General features: G+C 45.2%; 1 protein-coding gene across 1 annotated transcript; it reads left to right on the plus strand.

The window, feature by feature from the left end:
- The first annotated feature begins 368 nt into the window (after nt 1-368).
- LOC108665358 (RUN and FYVE domain-containing protein 2) lies at nt 369-17,220 on the plus strand. The gene is made up of 14 exons (XM_047881310.1): nt 369-985; nt 2,358-2,536; nt 2,837-2,946; nt 3,175-3,382; nt 4,367-4,557; nt 5,019-5,217; nt 5,343-5,384; nt 5,679-5,843; nt 6,753-7,859; nt 8,467-8,612; nt 13,272-13,335; nt 13,759-13,911; nt 14,158-14,280; nt 14,816-17,220. Exons 1-14 carry the CDS (start codon nt 787-789, stop codon nt 15,053-15,055), a joined length of 3,126 nt encoding a protein of 1,041 aa, XP_047737266.1. The 5' UTR covers nt 369-786; the 3' UTR covers nt 15,056-17,220.
- The last annotated feature ends 820 nt before the right edge of the window (nt 17,221-18,040 follow it).

Raw genomic sequence — 18,040 nt, forward strand, 5'->3', positions numbered from 1 at the left:
CCCAAGTAGCAGGATATGGTCCCAAGTAGCAGGATGTGATCCCAAGTAGCAGGATATGATCGCATACCAGGGTGCCGTATAGACCTCAATGGAAGCTCTTGGAGCAGAGAGAGACAAGAGTATAGGTGGCGTGCTCTTAAGTCAGGACGAACAGGTATGAGGCTGTCGTATAGCGTACTTTATCTCTCGTCACTCTGGCCACTCATTCTTCAAGGAAATTAGCGTGACTGCTGCTGCGTGGCTTATGACTGTCGGCGCTTTTCATTTTTTGCTTTCCTGTCACCTTGATGGAAATATGAAAATTTCTCCTTGAATAAGTGAATCTTTATATATATAAGCCCTTAATGCTTATTCTTCCGTCAGAGATGTGCCATTATGTGAAATATTAACTCTGACGCTATTTTGAAAGGAAGGTATTTACTTTCGCTCAAGTTCCATTCTCACATCACAGTTTAATTTATTTATTCAAAGTGAAATACCGCGTCAAGCTCTTCATCAGAGACCGGCTGCTGTAGGCCCTCATAACTTAAGAGAATGACAAGCCTTGTGAGGGTGTACATCTGCCCCAACCTTCCGTGTGGTCACGTTCGTATTGACTGAACTACGCTGAATTGACGTCACGCATGGCGACCTACACGTTATAAAGACAACAATACCTACTAGAGTGCAGGACACTGCCTCCTGTAGGAGACGTTCTGTAATGTCGAGTGAGTAACACGAAGCTCAACAAGAAAATTCCGACTGTTGCCGCCCTCATGACCGAGTCGCCATAACACCACATGCAGGATGGCGGGCGCCGAAGACACGATTTACCTGTGCAACTTCCGCGTGTCTGTGGACGGCGACTGGCTCTGTCTGAAGGAGCTTGCGGAGGCGTCTGGAGGAGGAGGCCCTCTGAGCCCCCACAGTCCGGGGACGGATGGACTGGGGGGCCACTTCGCCTTGCCCCCCAACCTCTTCACGCCTTACATCCCCGTCGCCGTTGGTCCGTCTTATGTGTTAGGCGCGAGATTTACTTCTCTTGACTCCTCATTTATAATGTCTCTTCTTTGCATGTCTTTTACTAAGTTGCCTTCTTACTTCTTTCACTTTAATTCTTTCAATTCTTCTTCCTTCGCCTCTCACTGCTTGCGATAAACGTGGTAGATATCAAGAACATATCTTCATGCCGCCGATATCTTACCTCATCCCTTCTCCACCATGCACGTGTCTGATCCCGCGGTGCACGACGAGATGAGATTTAGTCATAGCCTAGCCCGTGTTCCCTCCCTCCCTTAGCTCCTTCTTCTTTTAGACCTTTTTCAGTTCAACGAGATGAACTTTTCGGCGTCACTTTTATTTACTTCGATCGTCAATAAAAAATTTTTATTTACTTCAATCGTCAATTTATAGAGCTTGAATAGCCTTGGCCATTTCTGGAATCCTGATTAGTGACTATTCAAAATAGTTACGATTTGAAACCCAACCAACCCAACTGTATTGAATTGTTTCTCTAATGGTTGAAAATGGGTAGTATCATTAAAAATAAACGACTGTTTACTAGTGTGACAGCTGGTTGAAATCTCGAAACAAGTGTGTTAAAGTCTACGTATTTTCCGCAAGTAATTCACCTGACACATTGTCATTTTTTGCTCCCTGTTCTTTAATGAGATTTTAAATTTGAATGAACGGTGCCAAACGCAACATGAATTGAGGGAATCGTAATTAAGTTGGTGCCGGCATGATGATAATCACTAATTTTTCGCTGCTATCTTACTTGGCATGTGCGCAGTGAATTCGCAGAAGGCAATTCAATAAATTAACTCCTCATCTTGCCGCCGTCTCGCGTTGTAGCCTTGGCCCAACTGCTGCTGTTTCCAGCATGCCGGTGGCACAACTGTTTCGCTTCACTCATGCGGAGTCGAACATGTAGCCCGAGTTGAATGTTTAGTAGAAACTCGTTTGAAAAATGTTGGAAATGCATTTAAAGATGCCCTCGCTTTCTGTATTCTCGCCTACAGTTCACTTGATTTAGACCAATGAGCACATGTTGATTTGCTGTAATGCAAGGAAAATGTTGTTGACTATTTGAGCAAGCTAATTAATGTAGCTTATATAGAATGCTTGATGATATAGAGCCTCAGCCGTGCTTTATTAAGAGCAATTAGGCTGTGGAACAACCGGTATATCCAAGTAAAATGTGAAGGCCATATAGGAAATTCTCATGCCCCCATGTTTTATTATTAATATCGTAGAAATTTTAGCAAGAATTAAACATGTACGATAAAAGCTTCGATTTAACACTCAAACAAAAACAATATAAAGATAAGAGGATGACTGCACACAACATGTATATCGAAAGTATTGGGTTTGTGCAGAGAGGGACCCGGTGAGCATCGAGCGCAGCAACCTGGTCAACATCTGCAAGCTGGTAGTGAAGGAGCTGATCGAGTCCTCCCTTAAGAGCGGACGACAACTCGACTCCGACTCCGTGCCGCTGCAGCACTTCTTTATTGTCCTGGAGCACGTGCTGCGACATGGCCTTAAGCCCAAGAGGGTGAGTGACGCGTGTTGCGACATGGCCTTAAGCCCAAGAGGGTGAGTGACGCGTGTTGCGACATGGCCTTAAGCCCAAGAGGGTGAGTGACGCGTGTTGCGACATGACCTTAAGCCCAAGAGGGGAGTGACGCGTGTTGCGACATGGCTTCGAGCCCAAGTAGGGATGTTATTTTCTGTTCATTTCCGTTTTCCTGTTGAATAGTCCTCAAAAAAGTTTGTTCTACACGTTCTCATGCAGCCACATCTCACTGCGTATAAAGTGTTAATGTGAATCTCAATACCTGGGCCATGTGGGCAGGGTCTGCTGGGCCCCAAGAAAGAGCTCTGGGACTTATTCCAGCTGGTCGAGCGCTGGGCCGTCGAGGCCCAGGACATCACGGCCAGCGTCAGGGACCTGCCCACCGTCAAGTGAGTGCTGGGTCCTTGAACATGTGCCAATCAGTTCGCCTTGCCGGTAATCTAATCCACCCTATATTCCTTTTTACTGTGCAATCTCAGATATCGAACAAAGCTTTAAAGTTTGAACATTCTCCGAGAACTCAGTGTTCTCGATCATTGATGCAGGTATATTTTACACATCTCCTGGATTAAATCTATCGAAGTGCCCCCTCCCCTGATCCCTCCTCTCACCCCCAGCACGGCGCTGGGACGGGCGCGCGCGTGGCTGCGGTTGGCGCTCATGCAGAAGAAGCTCGCGGATTACTTCCGTCTGCTGCTGGAGCGCCGCGATCAGCTGCTCGTTGAGTTCTACGAGCCAGGCTCTCTCATGCTCGCTGATGAAGCCATCGTCATTATGGGGCTCCTAGTCGGTCTCAACGTCGTCGACTGCAACCTCTGCGTCAAGGTGAGGCGCTGTGAGTGGAGGTGAGGCGCTGCGTGTGGAGGCGGAGGCCGAGGGCCTATGTGCAGCAAGAGTGTGGGGAAGTCTGCTCGTGGAGGCGGTAGTGTGGCTATCTGTACTAGCGGATAAGAGAACCCTAGAAAGAGAGGACCTGTTGGACTTCAGTGTGAAGGTGGGAGCTTCTGTGAGACGTTGTGTCGGTATCCTTGCCTTGTTTGAGGGCAGCTCTTCATGGGGCGCTCGTGCCTATGGCATCATTGTATCCTGCAGCATTGCTGCTACCGTTTATATTCACAGGGATTTCTCCTAAGACATTGATCGTCCTAAGTAAACTAGATTGTTCTAGGCCACCTAGATCGTTGCATTGCACCATATCGAGGATTTTGTTTACTTTGACTGGTGAACTGAATGGTCTTGGGAAGCCCAGATTGTCCTGGGCGTCAACCGACAATGCTGGAACAGTAACATAGTGAGAAGTTCTGTACATGAGTGAGTTATATGTTAGTTATTTCAGTTAACCATGGGAAATTGAGATGCTCATTTAGATACACACGATCCACAATGATACACACTTATTGACGCGTGCACCACATCGTACCAGGAGAGTGAGCTGTTATGGCGCCCGTCGCGATCGCGACCTGTAGGCTAGACAAACTAGATCGTCCTAGTTAACCTAGATCTTCGTAGTTATAACCTATATCAAGAAAAAGATTAAATGCAGTCATGAGGCTAACACGTTATCTACATCAGGACCATAGGGCTAGGCAAAGCAGATCGCGCTAGTTGAACTATATCTTCATAGGTATTACCTATATCAAGAAAAAGACTAAAAGCCGTCATTAGGCTAACACGTTACCCTACATCAGGACCCTGAGGGCTTGGCAAAGATCATCCTAGTTAACCTAGATCTTCGTAGGTACGGTATAACCTATATCAAGAAAAAGACCAAAAAGAAGGCATAAGGCTAACACGTTACCCCTACATCAGGAGGAGGACCTGGACAGCCAGATGGGGGTGATCGACTTTTCGCTGTACCTGCGCCGTGGCCCCATCTGCTCCCCAGGCTGTGACGTGCCTAGCGACTCGTGCCTCCCCACCACCTCCTCCTCGGAGCACCAGAACCTCACCACCGTCCTCGACCAGAAGAACTACATCGAGGAGCTCAACCGCCACCTCAAGTGAGGCATGCATGCTACAATACATTGATGTAGCTATATAGTCTATTGAATTATGTTATACTCAGTCGTGTGATTAATTAATATAATAACTAATGATAATTATTAAAAAATTGGTTGTGAGTTGTATTGTTAGAGTTGTTGTTATTCTTTGGCGGCCATTTTGTTCAGTTGATGCTTGCCATCCCCTAAGCTAGCATCCCCTATCCTATATTGCATAGTTTCTAATTGACTAATGATTGAAACACTTCCAGCTTGTATTTCGTTCATTCCTTTTATTTACTATTCGCGTGGCACCATTTATTCTTGCCATCCATTTTCAATTGACATATGCATTTATTTCAGCCATCGGTAACATTGGTTACATAGGACCTGTAATATTATGTGTAGCATGCATTCATTTCAGCCATTGGTTACATAGGACCTGTAATATAGGACCTGTAATATTATGTGTTGCCCCACAGCGCGACGGTGAGCAACCTGCAGGCGCGCCTCGAGAACCTGACGACGACCAACGCGCTCATCAAGGAGGACCTGAGCATCGCGCGCACCAGCCTGGCCGCCCTGCAGGAGGAGAACGACTCCCTGCGGCAGGAGCGCGGCCTGCTCACCGTCGCCCAGCAGCACAGCAAGGACAGGGAGGTAGGCTGCTGGGACAGGGAGGTGGGCTGCTAGGACAGGGAGGTAGGCTGCTAGGACAGGGAGGTAGGCTGCTATGACAGGGAGGTGGGCTGCTAGGACAGGGAGGTAGCGTGTAAGCTGCAGGAGCTGGCCGCCCATAACGCGCAGGTGCGTGTAAGCTGCAGGAGCTGGCCGCCCATAACGCGCAGGTGCGTGTAAGCTGCTATAAATTCCGATACTACCATGAAATAAGGCTCGTACACTTCGGACTATTTTATGCTACGAGGTCCTGGAAGACAATATTATATTTATATTTAGTTAAGAAACTATTTCGGAGTGCTTTTGTAGCCAGAGACGCTTGAACACAGAGAGCGAGACGTTCCCCTTCGGGTTTGTGTCGGGCAGTGACGTGTTATTTGTGAGGGTAAGAAACGCATCCACGTGTAGCAGTTGTAACGTTGTGTGTCTGTATGGAGAGGTGATCATTCAAACATGTGTGGCAGGTGGAGCGGGAGCTGGAGCTGCAGGTGCAGATGAAGGCAGAGAGCGAGATGGCGGCCAAGTTGCTCGAGAAAGACATACACGAGAAGCAAGACACCATCGTCTCCCTCAGGCGGCAGCTCGAGGACATCAAGACTATCAACCTGGAGATGTACCAGAAACTCCAGGTAACGTGCTCCATGTACTCCAGGTAACGCCTGGTGCACCATACACTCCAGGTAACGCCTGGTGCTACATGTACTCCAGGTAACGCCGGGTGCACCATACACTCCAGGTAACGTGCTCCATGTACTCCAGGTAACGCCGAGTGCACCATACACTCCAGGTAACGAAGAATAGGCCAAGCAGACACAGACACCTGCCCATCCTGCCAGAGAGCTCCCCACACAATCACTCACATTCTCCTGGAATGTCCGCTCTGGCAGGACCTCAGACAACACCACCACATAACCTCGACCCTACAGCTCTGGAGCGACCCCCTGTCGGTGGTGTCGTACTTGCGCGAGGGGGGTCTCTTGTAAAATTGAGACCGGGGAACCACAACAACAACAACTCCAGGTAACGCCGGGTGCACCATACACTCCAGGTAACGTGCTCCATGTACTCCAGGTAACGCCGAGTGCACCATACACTCCAGGTAACGCCTGGTGCACCGTAACCATCGGTAACGTGCTCAATGTACTCCAGGTAACATGGATTGCTGGATACACCAGCAATCATTTCCATACACCAGCAATCCATGTATTCTCCATTCACCAGGATTGCTGGTGTTTGGTAACTTGTTGGCGTCTAGGCAATGTTGACGAACTCACAGCAACGTTGTGTCTCAAACTGCACTTCACTCTGCTCTAAGTCTCCTCGTAAATAAGTGCAGTTAATAGTCAGCTTGCAGTTAAGTAGTCCCAGCAGTTCCATTGAGGCCCAACATTGCTCTTACTTAAGTACTTATGAATGTGTTAGCGCCGCTCTAACACCGCTCCTCACTAGCACCTATCGCTGCGTTCCATCTTGCCGTCGTCTAACTATAACATCAACTCCAGTAGGTGAACAGCACTAACAGTTCTCTCTGCTTCTAGGAATGCGAAGTTGAAATATCCGAGAAGGGTCTCATAGTGGCTCGCCTGCAGGAGAAAACCGTCAAGATAAGCTCGATGCTGATGGCCATGCGGGCGGCCGAGGGCCTTGACGACTCCAACAATACAAAACAGGGACCCAATAAAGCTCTTGATAAGCGCGCCTCACTCCGGGAGGCCTACAAAGTCTCCGACATGGAATTCAACTGGACTCAACAGAAAGACCGGCTGTCCAAAGTGTCCTCCGATGCCCACGATCTTCTTGTGGTGGATGATGGTTCAGATAATAGGACGACTGATGATGTAGATAAGAGGGAGAGAGATGATGCTGTTGATAAGGGTGAAACGGATTATGCTGCTGCTAATGGTGAGACGGATGATAGTACTGCTGATAAGGAGGAGACGAATGATGCTGCTGATAATAGCGCGGTGGATGTTGAAGGATCTAACCGTTCTGACGTTGTTTATGAAGGAGATGATGTCGGTGACGATGAAGTCAAAGTTGAAGACACTTTTGTGTGTGTCGCAGTTGATAGTACAGACATTATCACATCCGACGGAGATGACGCCAGGAGCAGAGACGAGACCGAGGAAGTTCTTGCTCCAGCAGGCAGTACACATAATACCTATTCCGAAGAACTCGTCGAGCGGCTGGACTCGCAGGAGTGCGGTGAATTGCTTCCCACGCAAAACGTTCCAGCTATCGACGAGACGATCCTGGAACAGCCGGTTGAGTTCACTGGTGCTGTAGAAATGAACGAAATTTCTGGTAACGAAGAAACTGAAGAAATTGCACATACAGATCAGCGAACGCCGCACGATGCGCCTGTGGCGGTGCAGTCCGGAGGCGATGCAGGAGCTAGAACGCTCAAGGAAGAGTCGGCTAAGCCGAGCACAGCGGCAGGTGCTAAGCCAACGGACAGGCGGGACGCCACGAAGAAGGATGCCGCGCCTACCAAGAAAGTGGCTGAGGGCAGCAGAGCGAGCGCCAGTAAAGCTGTCCCCAGCAGAAGGCTTACTGAAGGGATTAGGAACAGCAACATTGCTGCTAGGAAAGTTCCCATCAGGAGTTCGCTTCTTGATAAGAAGAAAGATGCAAAAACAAGCGCAAAATAGGGGGTCTGATTTTAATTGTATTTTTAGTCAAAATTTAGCATGAAGAACGAGTGAGTAATTTTTAGGCGACTGGCTATAACAACAGCAATCCAAAATATTCTCGCCTCCCTACAGTTTTCCTGCTCCTGTAATTTAACTTTTTTAATCTCGAATTTCGGCCTGGAATTCATTATAGGTGCTAATTTTTTTTGCAACTTCCAACTTAGTTTAAAATCTATAGTCTTGTTAACTTCGAAATGTCGCTGATTTTAGCTGATGAGTGTTCTTAAATCCTCTCCTGCATTTTGTCTCGGATAACTCATCCCCATCACCCACGCCTCACGCCACTCATTCCCCTCACCTGTCCTTGTTGCCCCTCTTCCACGCCGCTCCTCGCTTCATTTGTGGTTGTTTTGTCAGACGCGACGCTGGGTGACGTAATCACTTGTCTCTTGCTTGCTCACCATTTCCTATTTATTTTTTAATATTTCTTCTTCCCGAAGACGACTTCGCTGACGTCTTTTGCTGCCGGAGCACGTCTCCACCATCATTATTCATCATCGTTTTGTCAATATTTATTATTATTTGCCCACTGTTATTTCACAATTATTAATTTGTATTATTTGTGACGTTGTTGAGTTTAATTTATTATTTGAGGCTGCGTTTACAGGACTGCGAGACGTCCTTACGAGACGCGCGTGGCCGCCTCGCGAGCGCCGACTCGCGCGCCGCGGGCTTGACTTCTGATGTGCACAAACTGCGTACCCAGTATGTACTTTGTAGGGTACGTGGGATGTGCATGTGGGGTGCGTGTCAGGTACGTGGAGTGTGTGTCAGGTACACGCGGTGTGCGTGGTATAAGTGTGGTACATGTGAGGGATGCGTGCAGCATGTGGTTACCATCTTCTCGCTGCTGTGGTAATTGAAGCAATTGACCTGCACTTGGCTGGCGTGTCTAATGAAATCATTTCTTTAATCATTTTTAATGAAAATTTCATGAGTCGACTTTTTTGTCGAGTTACTTGACTTTATCGGATTCTCTGTGTTGAAAATTGTTGTTCTGAGAGAGACTTAGTGCCTCTGGAGAATGATGAGAAATGCAGGGTATGACCAGCAACGCCCTGACTGCTGAGTGGTGTTGGTGTTGTGTTGAAATGAAAGTTTATTTTGTTAATTTTCCTTTAAAAATTGATGGAACGCAGCCCCTGGCAAACCAAAGATTTATATATTATTTCATAAAATAATCAAATTATTCGTTGCCTTGTCTACATTCTAACCCATCACATCTGGGTCTCTCACGCCAGTCAAATCATCCGTACATCCGCTCGTATTTATTTCAATTAATTTCTCTACACTTGGCTATGAATTATTTTACGTTACATATATTTTGTTAGCAGCTGTTCTTCATAAGTCTTGTTTGGCTTTGGATGTCTTCACAAGCCATCTTGCCTATCTCAACCCATCATCCGTGTCCCGACCCATCATCCGTGTCCCGACCCATCATCCGTGTCCCGACCCATCATCCGTGTCCCGAAAGTCATGGTGATAAGTATCACATGCAATGATGGTAATAAGTATCACATGCAGTCATGGTGATAAGTATCACATGCAATGATGGTAATAAGTATCACATGCAGTTATGGATAGAACGATGTACGCGCATATGTTCGCTGTGATAGCGAGTAATATTACCGATGTTTTATCCCGCTATTTATAACCATATGTATTATGTGTAATATTTATTTTGTACGCAACCGTGCTATTTATTATTTAGAATTACTATTTCAAATAGTTTTTAACCACTAGGTAAAATAATGATATTGGCTTAGCTTGATCACCATCAGTTGAGGCAGCCATGATCACAATGCAATAAAATGAAGTTTTCTACTGATCTTGATCAAGCCCTGCCAACCATCCTTGCAACATTCATGTTAAGGACGTAACTTTTGCGATCACTTGACTGTCTCGAGGCGTTCCATGTCATTGTTCACGCAGCGGTGCCGCTGCTGTGTATCGTTGGTGCTGCCTGTTTTACCGGGATATATCTTTGTGGCCTCTCTATTAGGTACTTAAAGACCTCTCTATAACTTGTGGCCTCTCTAGCACTTAAAGTTACTAGCACGAGAACCGACCTAGTACGATAACATGGTCAGCAATCCCTGTTATACCGGAGGACCTCGTCTGTTTTCCGCAGCGCAAAGGGAGCGTACGAGTGTTATGGCTCCACAATCGAGCGCTAACCTACTTCCGCGTATGCGTGGTCTAAACATGGCATATCTTTGTATATAAAAACACAAATGTGTTTGTGCTCGGAATTGTGATCCGTAGGGACGGATTTGATGGAGCTCATCAGTCGATATAACAGCTTGCGTTCATTAGTACTAGGCGTGTAAGTCGTGCATTCTTTACTGAATGAAAATTTGCTTATGGATTTCACTTAAATAAATGTAATACGTTCATTTTGCAGTAACTTTTTAATATTTCATTTGATTTAGACTTTGTTGAAAGCAGGTAAATATGCTTAGCTTCTTGGCATTTAATTTTTTTTTTTTCGCCCAGTTTCCCGTCAAGGTAGCGATAGCTACGCGCTGTGAAATTTTAAGGCATAGTTCAGAAATGAGAAGGGTGGATCTTCAAATATGATATACTTTTACTATTCGCGTCATATATTTTTTCGCTTCATATGAAGAAATCATGCTTCGTAATCCGGAATTACTTGAACATCTTCGCATATCACAGAAGCGCCCCGCTTGCCCGACCCCGATTCTCGTGTCTCGCTTTGATCTGTCAACCGACAGCAGCAGGCTGGCCAAATCTTTTCGTAGATGTGGCGTGTTAGTGAACTGATAGTGTGGGGTTGTGGGAAAAAAGCGCTACGCCCTTTCCCGTATTGTAAAATGTTTCTACGAATGCAAGCCTGAAGCATAGAACATATACCTATTGCCTGTAACACTGCTGGCAACATAACTCGTATTGGCCCAAACACGCGTTACTGAAGGGCTCGGCATCAAGAATCAGCGTGAGGGAACTGCAAACTTTGTGAAGGTTTATCCTTTCAAGTTTTTGTATCCGAAGCCTAGACGGAGCTTTGCGCAAATGCTATGAGACTCGTTTATATTTTTCGTAACTAATTTTGCCGAACATCCCGTCACGAACTACGTATATGCTACTTCAGATGGTTATGATTGTCTGATAGACTGTCGATGCTCGCGAGATTGGGTACAGCGGACGTACTAGGGTTTCTAGGTGCGTTAAAACTACGATGCATAAACTGTTTGAGTCAAATCTAGTGACGCAAGCTGTGAAAACTGAACTTGAGCACATAACTACTAGGAATGATAGCTGAATGTAACATTACCTTAGGAGCTATTATTATGGCATTATTGCTGTTGTATGTATATGACGATTATATATGTTTAAGTGCAACATATTTTCCTCTAATTAAGAAGTAAACTAACTTGTACAATACGCGTTGCCTGTGCACGTGACTGCACAAACCCATAACGAACATGTTAGAGTGGCCATGAGGCCTGCGAGGCTCGAGTATTGGTCCTCATGGAGTGTCAGATGGTCCTCGCAACATTTGCTATATGAGCATAACACATATATTAGTAGGTGTTATATATATTCTGTACCGTGCCATAAACTCAGCCACGCTTGCGAGTTCTCAAGTCTAGCAAGCAATCACCAGTCTGTCTTTGAACCGATGTGGTTATTAAGCCTGGACTAGAGTCCTCATTTAAGACGTTGCTGATCCTTGCGTGCGATTTGTTTGAGGACTGGCGAGTGCTTGAGCTAAGAGTGCGTTCGCCAATATATAAGAGGTATCCATCTGGGAGGAATACCAGAAACTCTGTATGGGGTTGAATCAAATGAATAAAATTATGGATGAAACTTTGATGCTGTTTTTAATTCATTATCGCCTTATTAGGTTTTTTGTGACGAGATATCACTGCGGGGCTTTTTGATTTTATTAGTTGATGATCTGTGATTGCTAGTTGACCTTCGTAATGAAAGCAGCTCTGTGCCCACAACACTGAAACTGGATGTAATATTTTATTGCTTTCATCTACCATTTAATGAGCTCATTGTAACCAATTGATCAGTTTCTGTTGAGCATCAAGGACCACTGCTAGCGTTTGTTCCGCTGAAGACCGTCCCGGTAGATTATTTAGCTGCTGTATCGGTCCACGTTTTGTGTGGGTAAGAATAACTCGGTTAATGCACGTTATTTTGTATTGTGTATAGTCGTGATCATGTGCAGTGGCAAGACGAGGGCTGTTCGCTGAGCTTCTCTCTTAACGGAACGAGTGGTGTCACTCTCGGTCAATTATCATACCATCATCAACATGCAGATAACTAGACCTGATGTCAGTACACATCAGTGTACACTGATGGACACATCAGTGTTCACTGATGTACACATCAGTAAATTCACTGATGTACATACCAGTGTAGTACACATCAGTGTCAAGTATCGTGTTGATAATAAAAAACAGACGCTCAACCAAAAGTCTCTCGCTTGCCACTTATCAGTTCCGGCCTAGTAGATGCAATTTTGATTACATTCATCGATTGTTTTGTATTATTTTACAGCTATTTTAACATCAAATCACGTGTTAATAGAGATATCAAATCTTTGGTTTGTCATGGAATTATGGCTGCACTTGTCTCTTGTCTACGTTGCTGTTGCGTTTGCATGCGTTTTGCTGTCTTTCCTCCTTTCTTCGTTAAAGACAAACACTATTAAAAACACTATGCCAGACATCTTAAAGAAATAGGACAGCCCTATTTCTGTTGCAGTTGTTTGTCTATTACTATCTTGCTCATCCATTTGGGTAGATTGTCTTGTATGAACTCAATCCCGTTTTTTTTTAAGTTTTAGTTTAAAATCTGATTTAGTCGTTTGTTATTTTTGTGCAATGTTTGCCTGTTGTATCTGATCATTTCAAGGCATTTAACTTTCATTTTAAAGTTAAAATTATTTTATTTTTAATTATATTACTCGTAATTATCTTTTAATTTTTAGTAATTGTATCTTCATTTATTACTTAGTTCATCTGCTTATCAGTAACTCAGATGGCCAAAGCATTTAGTATATATGTGCCTCTGCATGTTCCTCGCTTATATGCTTAGATTGACCAGGTCTAATTTTCAGTTGAAAACATGCATGTAAAATATACTTGGACATAATAAAAACTTTAATTTTGTAAATTACAACTGCTCAATAAATGGCTCAACAAAGCTCACTTGTCATTGAGACCATTCATCACTCGTCATAATGAGCCGAGAATTAACCCAAAGTAATGAAATATCTGTTGAATTTTAACTACGATGACTTTAATGCCTCCTGCGTGAATTTTTGTATAATTAAAAGCAACTGTTCATGAGGAGCTAATATTCTAATTAACTTGTGATACTCCGCAGGCTGGAGGAGGTGGTGATACAGAAGGAGGCGGCAAAGGAGACTGCTACGCAGCTCAGCCAAAAGGTGGGTCACCGTGTTGGGTGTGTCATAAGTGGGTCATAAACCCTCTGCTGCAGGTGCTGGACGGTACACATGCTGGTAATGTGCACACACCTCCTGCTGCTGCAGGTGCTGGACGGTGCACATGCTGGTAATGTGCACACCTCCTGCTGCAGGTGCTGGACGGTGCACATGCTGGTAATGTGCACACCTGCTGCTGCAGGTGCTGGACGGTGCACATGCTGGTAATGTGCACACCTCCTGCTGCAGGTGCTGGACGGTGCACATGCTGGTAATGTGCACAGTCTGCTCTGCATCTTCTCAGTTTCCCATAAGCTATTTACTGATACGCGCGACATCGTCACCTACAATAAGTAACCTTTAACTACTTAAGCTTCATTACCTTTGCTTCTCCATGGTGACCTCATGAGCTCCATGGTGCTGCAGATCTCGAGTGGGGAGCTGAAGTGGTGCTCCCTGGAGAGCGACCTGCGCGTGGAGCGCGAGTGGCGCGTGGCGCTGCAGGAGGCGCTCGACGCCGACCGTACGCAGCGGGAGCAGAACATCGCGCTCGCCAGGGACTACGAGAAGCTTAAGGAGGTAGCTGTGAAGAGTGTATGGATGTGTAGAGTGTATAGGTGTATTGATATGTAGAGTGTACTGATGTGTAGAGTGTTTTGGTGTGTTGATGTGTATGGTGTGTGTATATGTGATGTGTAAAGTGCGTGGGTAGCTGGACACGTGTGGGTAGCGTGTTTGTAACTTCATTCCAATGAATTATCCCAGTTTCGTCGTTTTTTTCAAAGCCTTTACATGCCCGTGACGCGATCCTCCTCCACCCCCCAGAGTCACGCGGAGCTGCAGCGCTCTCAGGACGCCCTCAGGAGGACCATCGCCGAGCAGGAGCTCACCATGGAGGAACTCGGCGTTCAGCTCTCGCACTCTAAACTCAAAGTTGCTGACCTCAAAGTACGTGATCTCAGCGCCCCAAACTGAACTCGCTTGCAATACACTTACCGTAGACTTGGGCAGCCTTCTGCACTGAGCGTACAAGTCGTGACGTACGGCAGAGGCCGAGACGTGACGCAGTGAGTGCACGGCAAGGCCGAGACGTGACACAGTGAGTGCACGGCAGAGGCCGAGACGTGACACAGTGAGTGCACGGCAGAGGCCGAGACGTGACACAGTGAGTGCACGGCAAGGCCGAGACGTGAAACAGTGAGTGCACGGCAGAGGCCGAGACGTGACACAGTGAGTGCACGGCAAGGCCGAGACGTGACGCAGTGAGTGCACGGCAGAGGCCGAGACGTGACACAGTAAGTGCACGGCAGAAGCCGAGACGTGACCTTATGATGAGTTTGGGACTTCCTAGTCCCGGGTCACGCTGATGCGCCGCCTTCGCCGTCCTCCGTCTCCGAGTCGTCGCTAGGCTTCACTCTAATTGCTGCAGTGTAGTGCAGTTCTTCCCTGTGTAGTTACATGCAGTAACGTGTCTCTCCCCCAGGACGTGTCGCGGTCGCTGAAGGAGGCGCAGTGGGCGCCTGACAAGGACGTGCGTCAGTGCCGGCAGTGCCTGAAGGAGTTCAATATTTCCAGACGTCGCCATCACTGCAGGAACTGTGGCAACATTTTCTGCAACCTCTGCAGCCAGAACAGCATGGCCCTGCCTTCCTCTGCCAAGCCTGTTAGAGTATGTGACGACTGTCACGTGGCCCTGTTGCAGAGGTGCTCCACCACAGACTGAGAGCTGCTCTATATATTCTCCATATTATAATCATCAGCGAATCTTTTGATCGTCCCTCATACCTAAAGTCGAGGTCCCGGGTAATTCGCATTCCGGTTTGACTGGAAACCGGGCACCCCTCTGCTTTGCTCACCAAGAACAAGTGTTGTTAACAGCTTTGATTCTTTCAATTTGATTTCATAAACAGAATACGGCAGTTTATCTTTAACTAAGGTTTGTCGTGATTTATCTACATTTCATCCACTTCTTGTATGGCTGTATGAAACAATCCATAATACATAGTAATCTCATGCAGTCCCGTTAGCCCGGTTAATTAGAACACGTGAAGTTTTTCGTGTCAGTCCCTTTTGCCCACTACTAGCCGTTTGCTGCCACATAATTTCTTGTTAATGGGTCATTGAAATGAGATATTTGTTGTTGGTTGGTCAACGAGTGGGCTTTTCAAATTCAATTTTCCGATAACATTTGTTGAAATATAGTAACTATTTTTGGGACGGAGAAGTGATAGTGTGACTGAAGCTATTCTATCAGCTATTTGCTGATCATATTCTCTTGCATAAGTCTGTTTTTCATATTATTTAAAAACCTGATACGCTTCCAATAACAAACCGTCTTTGTCGGTGATAACAATTAATATTTCCTTGCGCTTCCCGTTTGCACGTAACTTCCCGGTGTTTTCATTCCTCGCTTGTTATCCTGCCGTTGGCTCGTAATCTCCTTTTGTGTTTGTTATCCTTGTGGCAGTTCTATTGTTGGTATTAAGCTTTAGCTTAGTCTGGATTAAGCTTTAGCTTAGTCTTTGTATTAAGCTGCAGCTTAGTCTGGTATTAAGTTTTAGCTTAGTTACTCATTATTTCTAAGTTTATTGACGTATTGCATAGAATCTCAAAGTCCTAATTTTACAATCGAGAGCAGGAGAGTCTTTCTGCAGCTGTAATGGTCTCTTATTTCGCGCCCAATCAGCTGAGAATTGACGAGTCATGACACCCTTGACTGAACCTGCTGCTCATTTCCTGATAGTTATAATGCTGTATTATCGATTTAATTTATTTATTAGGATTTTTTTGTACCAAGCAGGACTTGTATGATAGAAGACACGTTTAGCTTTAGTAATCATGTTGACGCTATCGTCAAGCAACGCTCCTGTTATCAAGCTTTCAACTCGAATTTAGTTTCAAATTTGAACTTGCCGGATCTGCGGAGAGCAGTGATTCTACAAACTAGTTCTTAGCGCTCATTTTTATTAGGCTCCTTTATTCTAAAAATGAATTTAGGTGTTAAGACTGTTTTTATGAAGTGCAATTCACTCACAATGTAGATGATGGTGTAGTGGTGCTAATTCGTCTTAAGACTCATAGTTTAAGGAGTGCATGTTGTACGGTAAGTAACGACTAAACAAGTTACCATTTCGAAATGTGATCGGTGGTTTGGTACGCTGTTTTAATATTTATTTATAAGGCACGTTAGGATAGTCACTGCCTCCATAAGTGGGCAGTGTAAGATGTGCAAGTGTACGCGCGTTTAATATTGCCTGACCCATTGAATCTCATTGAGTATTGTTGCGCTGAAGTTAACTAATTTCTAGTTTGTTTCAAGGTGTTGATTACGTTGCTTGCTGATTATGTCCTGGTAGCCTCGTCTCGATATCTTTGAAATCAATTGGAAAACCTCTCCTTCAATGTCCTCACTAGTGCCCCTTGTATTACTGGGAACCTGCTTTTAATTCCATATGTATTCACGTTCGAGGTGAAGCGAATATTGAATTTTCAATATGTACGATATTTTCAATTAGCTTGGGAGAATAATTTTAAGAAATTGACTAACCGGTTCCTGAAGATTCGTTGCACAACTAGCCGTTTGCTGAGTCGAGCCCATTAAAGCCAACGAACAAAATAATGTTTTACATTTTTATATGTAGCAGAAAGTGAACAGTGGAACGTACACTTTACGCTCCATCTTCCAGAGCTAGCCAGCATGTGCTTATCGTGTGGTGTGTGTGATGAGAAGGGTGCGTGCTTGCTCTGCTAGAAATGCAATAGGACTAAATGATATTAGTATACAGTTGAATTTTTAACAAAAAGAAAATAATTATTTGGGATCGAAATTCCATATTTTTGTACGCAGCCGAACTCCGGTGACAGATCAGAAATATATTTCAATGATAATCTGTCTTTTTCCTCGTCTACATTTTGCCTATCTTATGTTGTACATTGCTATATCGCACCCAGTAGATTGCTGTACAGCGTGCGCTTCATACATTCAGGAGCTAACGATGAAGATGGCAAAGATCATCACCGCCGGCCTGTTTAACTCATTCGTCGTGCGATCCTTGCGCTTACGTTGGGGCAGCATATTTAGAGCAGGATCTTGATCCACCGTTTCGCGCCGTCGCTATAGAATATCAACGAGATGTACATCTGCCTCATCCACATGGGGGACGCAGTTTGATTATCTGACAGGGCGGAGAGGGTCTGAACCCTCAGTGATGAACAGTATAAAAATTGCGCTCGAACTTGGGTTAAATGAGCGATGTTTCTTCAAACCAGGCCAGAAGTTCAATTATATATAGAATTGGAACAAAGATGACATTAGAAGTCTTACAGTTCTGAAACCATGATTAGGCGCTTGGTAAACACAGCCACTTTAGTCAGTCTAGGTTATGAATAGAAGTAACCTCAGGAATTACTGCTTTTAACTTCTAAGTTATTAGGTAAGAAAATTACTTGGGACGCAGCGTCGCGACACGACGCAGCCATAGCTTGAGGGCAAGTGTCGTTATCAGGCCGTCGGTGTGAACGACATTGACAAGAATGTTACTGACTCGCTTAATTAAAAAAAGTGCTGTAAAATTCAGCAGGGCTGTTCCTCCGAAGAGGATGTGCGCCTACGAACACGAAAGAAACTTTATGAAAACCACTACTCAACCATGGCGTAAATGTGAAAGGCTCTTTCAGGCAAGTTTTTAATGATTAAAAGTAATTTAAA

This window comes from Hyalella azteca, unplaced genomic scaffold (genome assembly GCF_000764305.2).
Source record: "Hyalella azteca isolate HAZT.00-mixed unplaced genomic scaffold, Hazt_2.0.2 contig7617, whole genome shotgun sequence".
Classification (NCBI taxonomy): Eukaryota; Metazoa; Arthropoda; class Malacostraca; order Amphipoda; family Hyalellidae; genus Hyalella; species Hyalella azteca.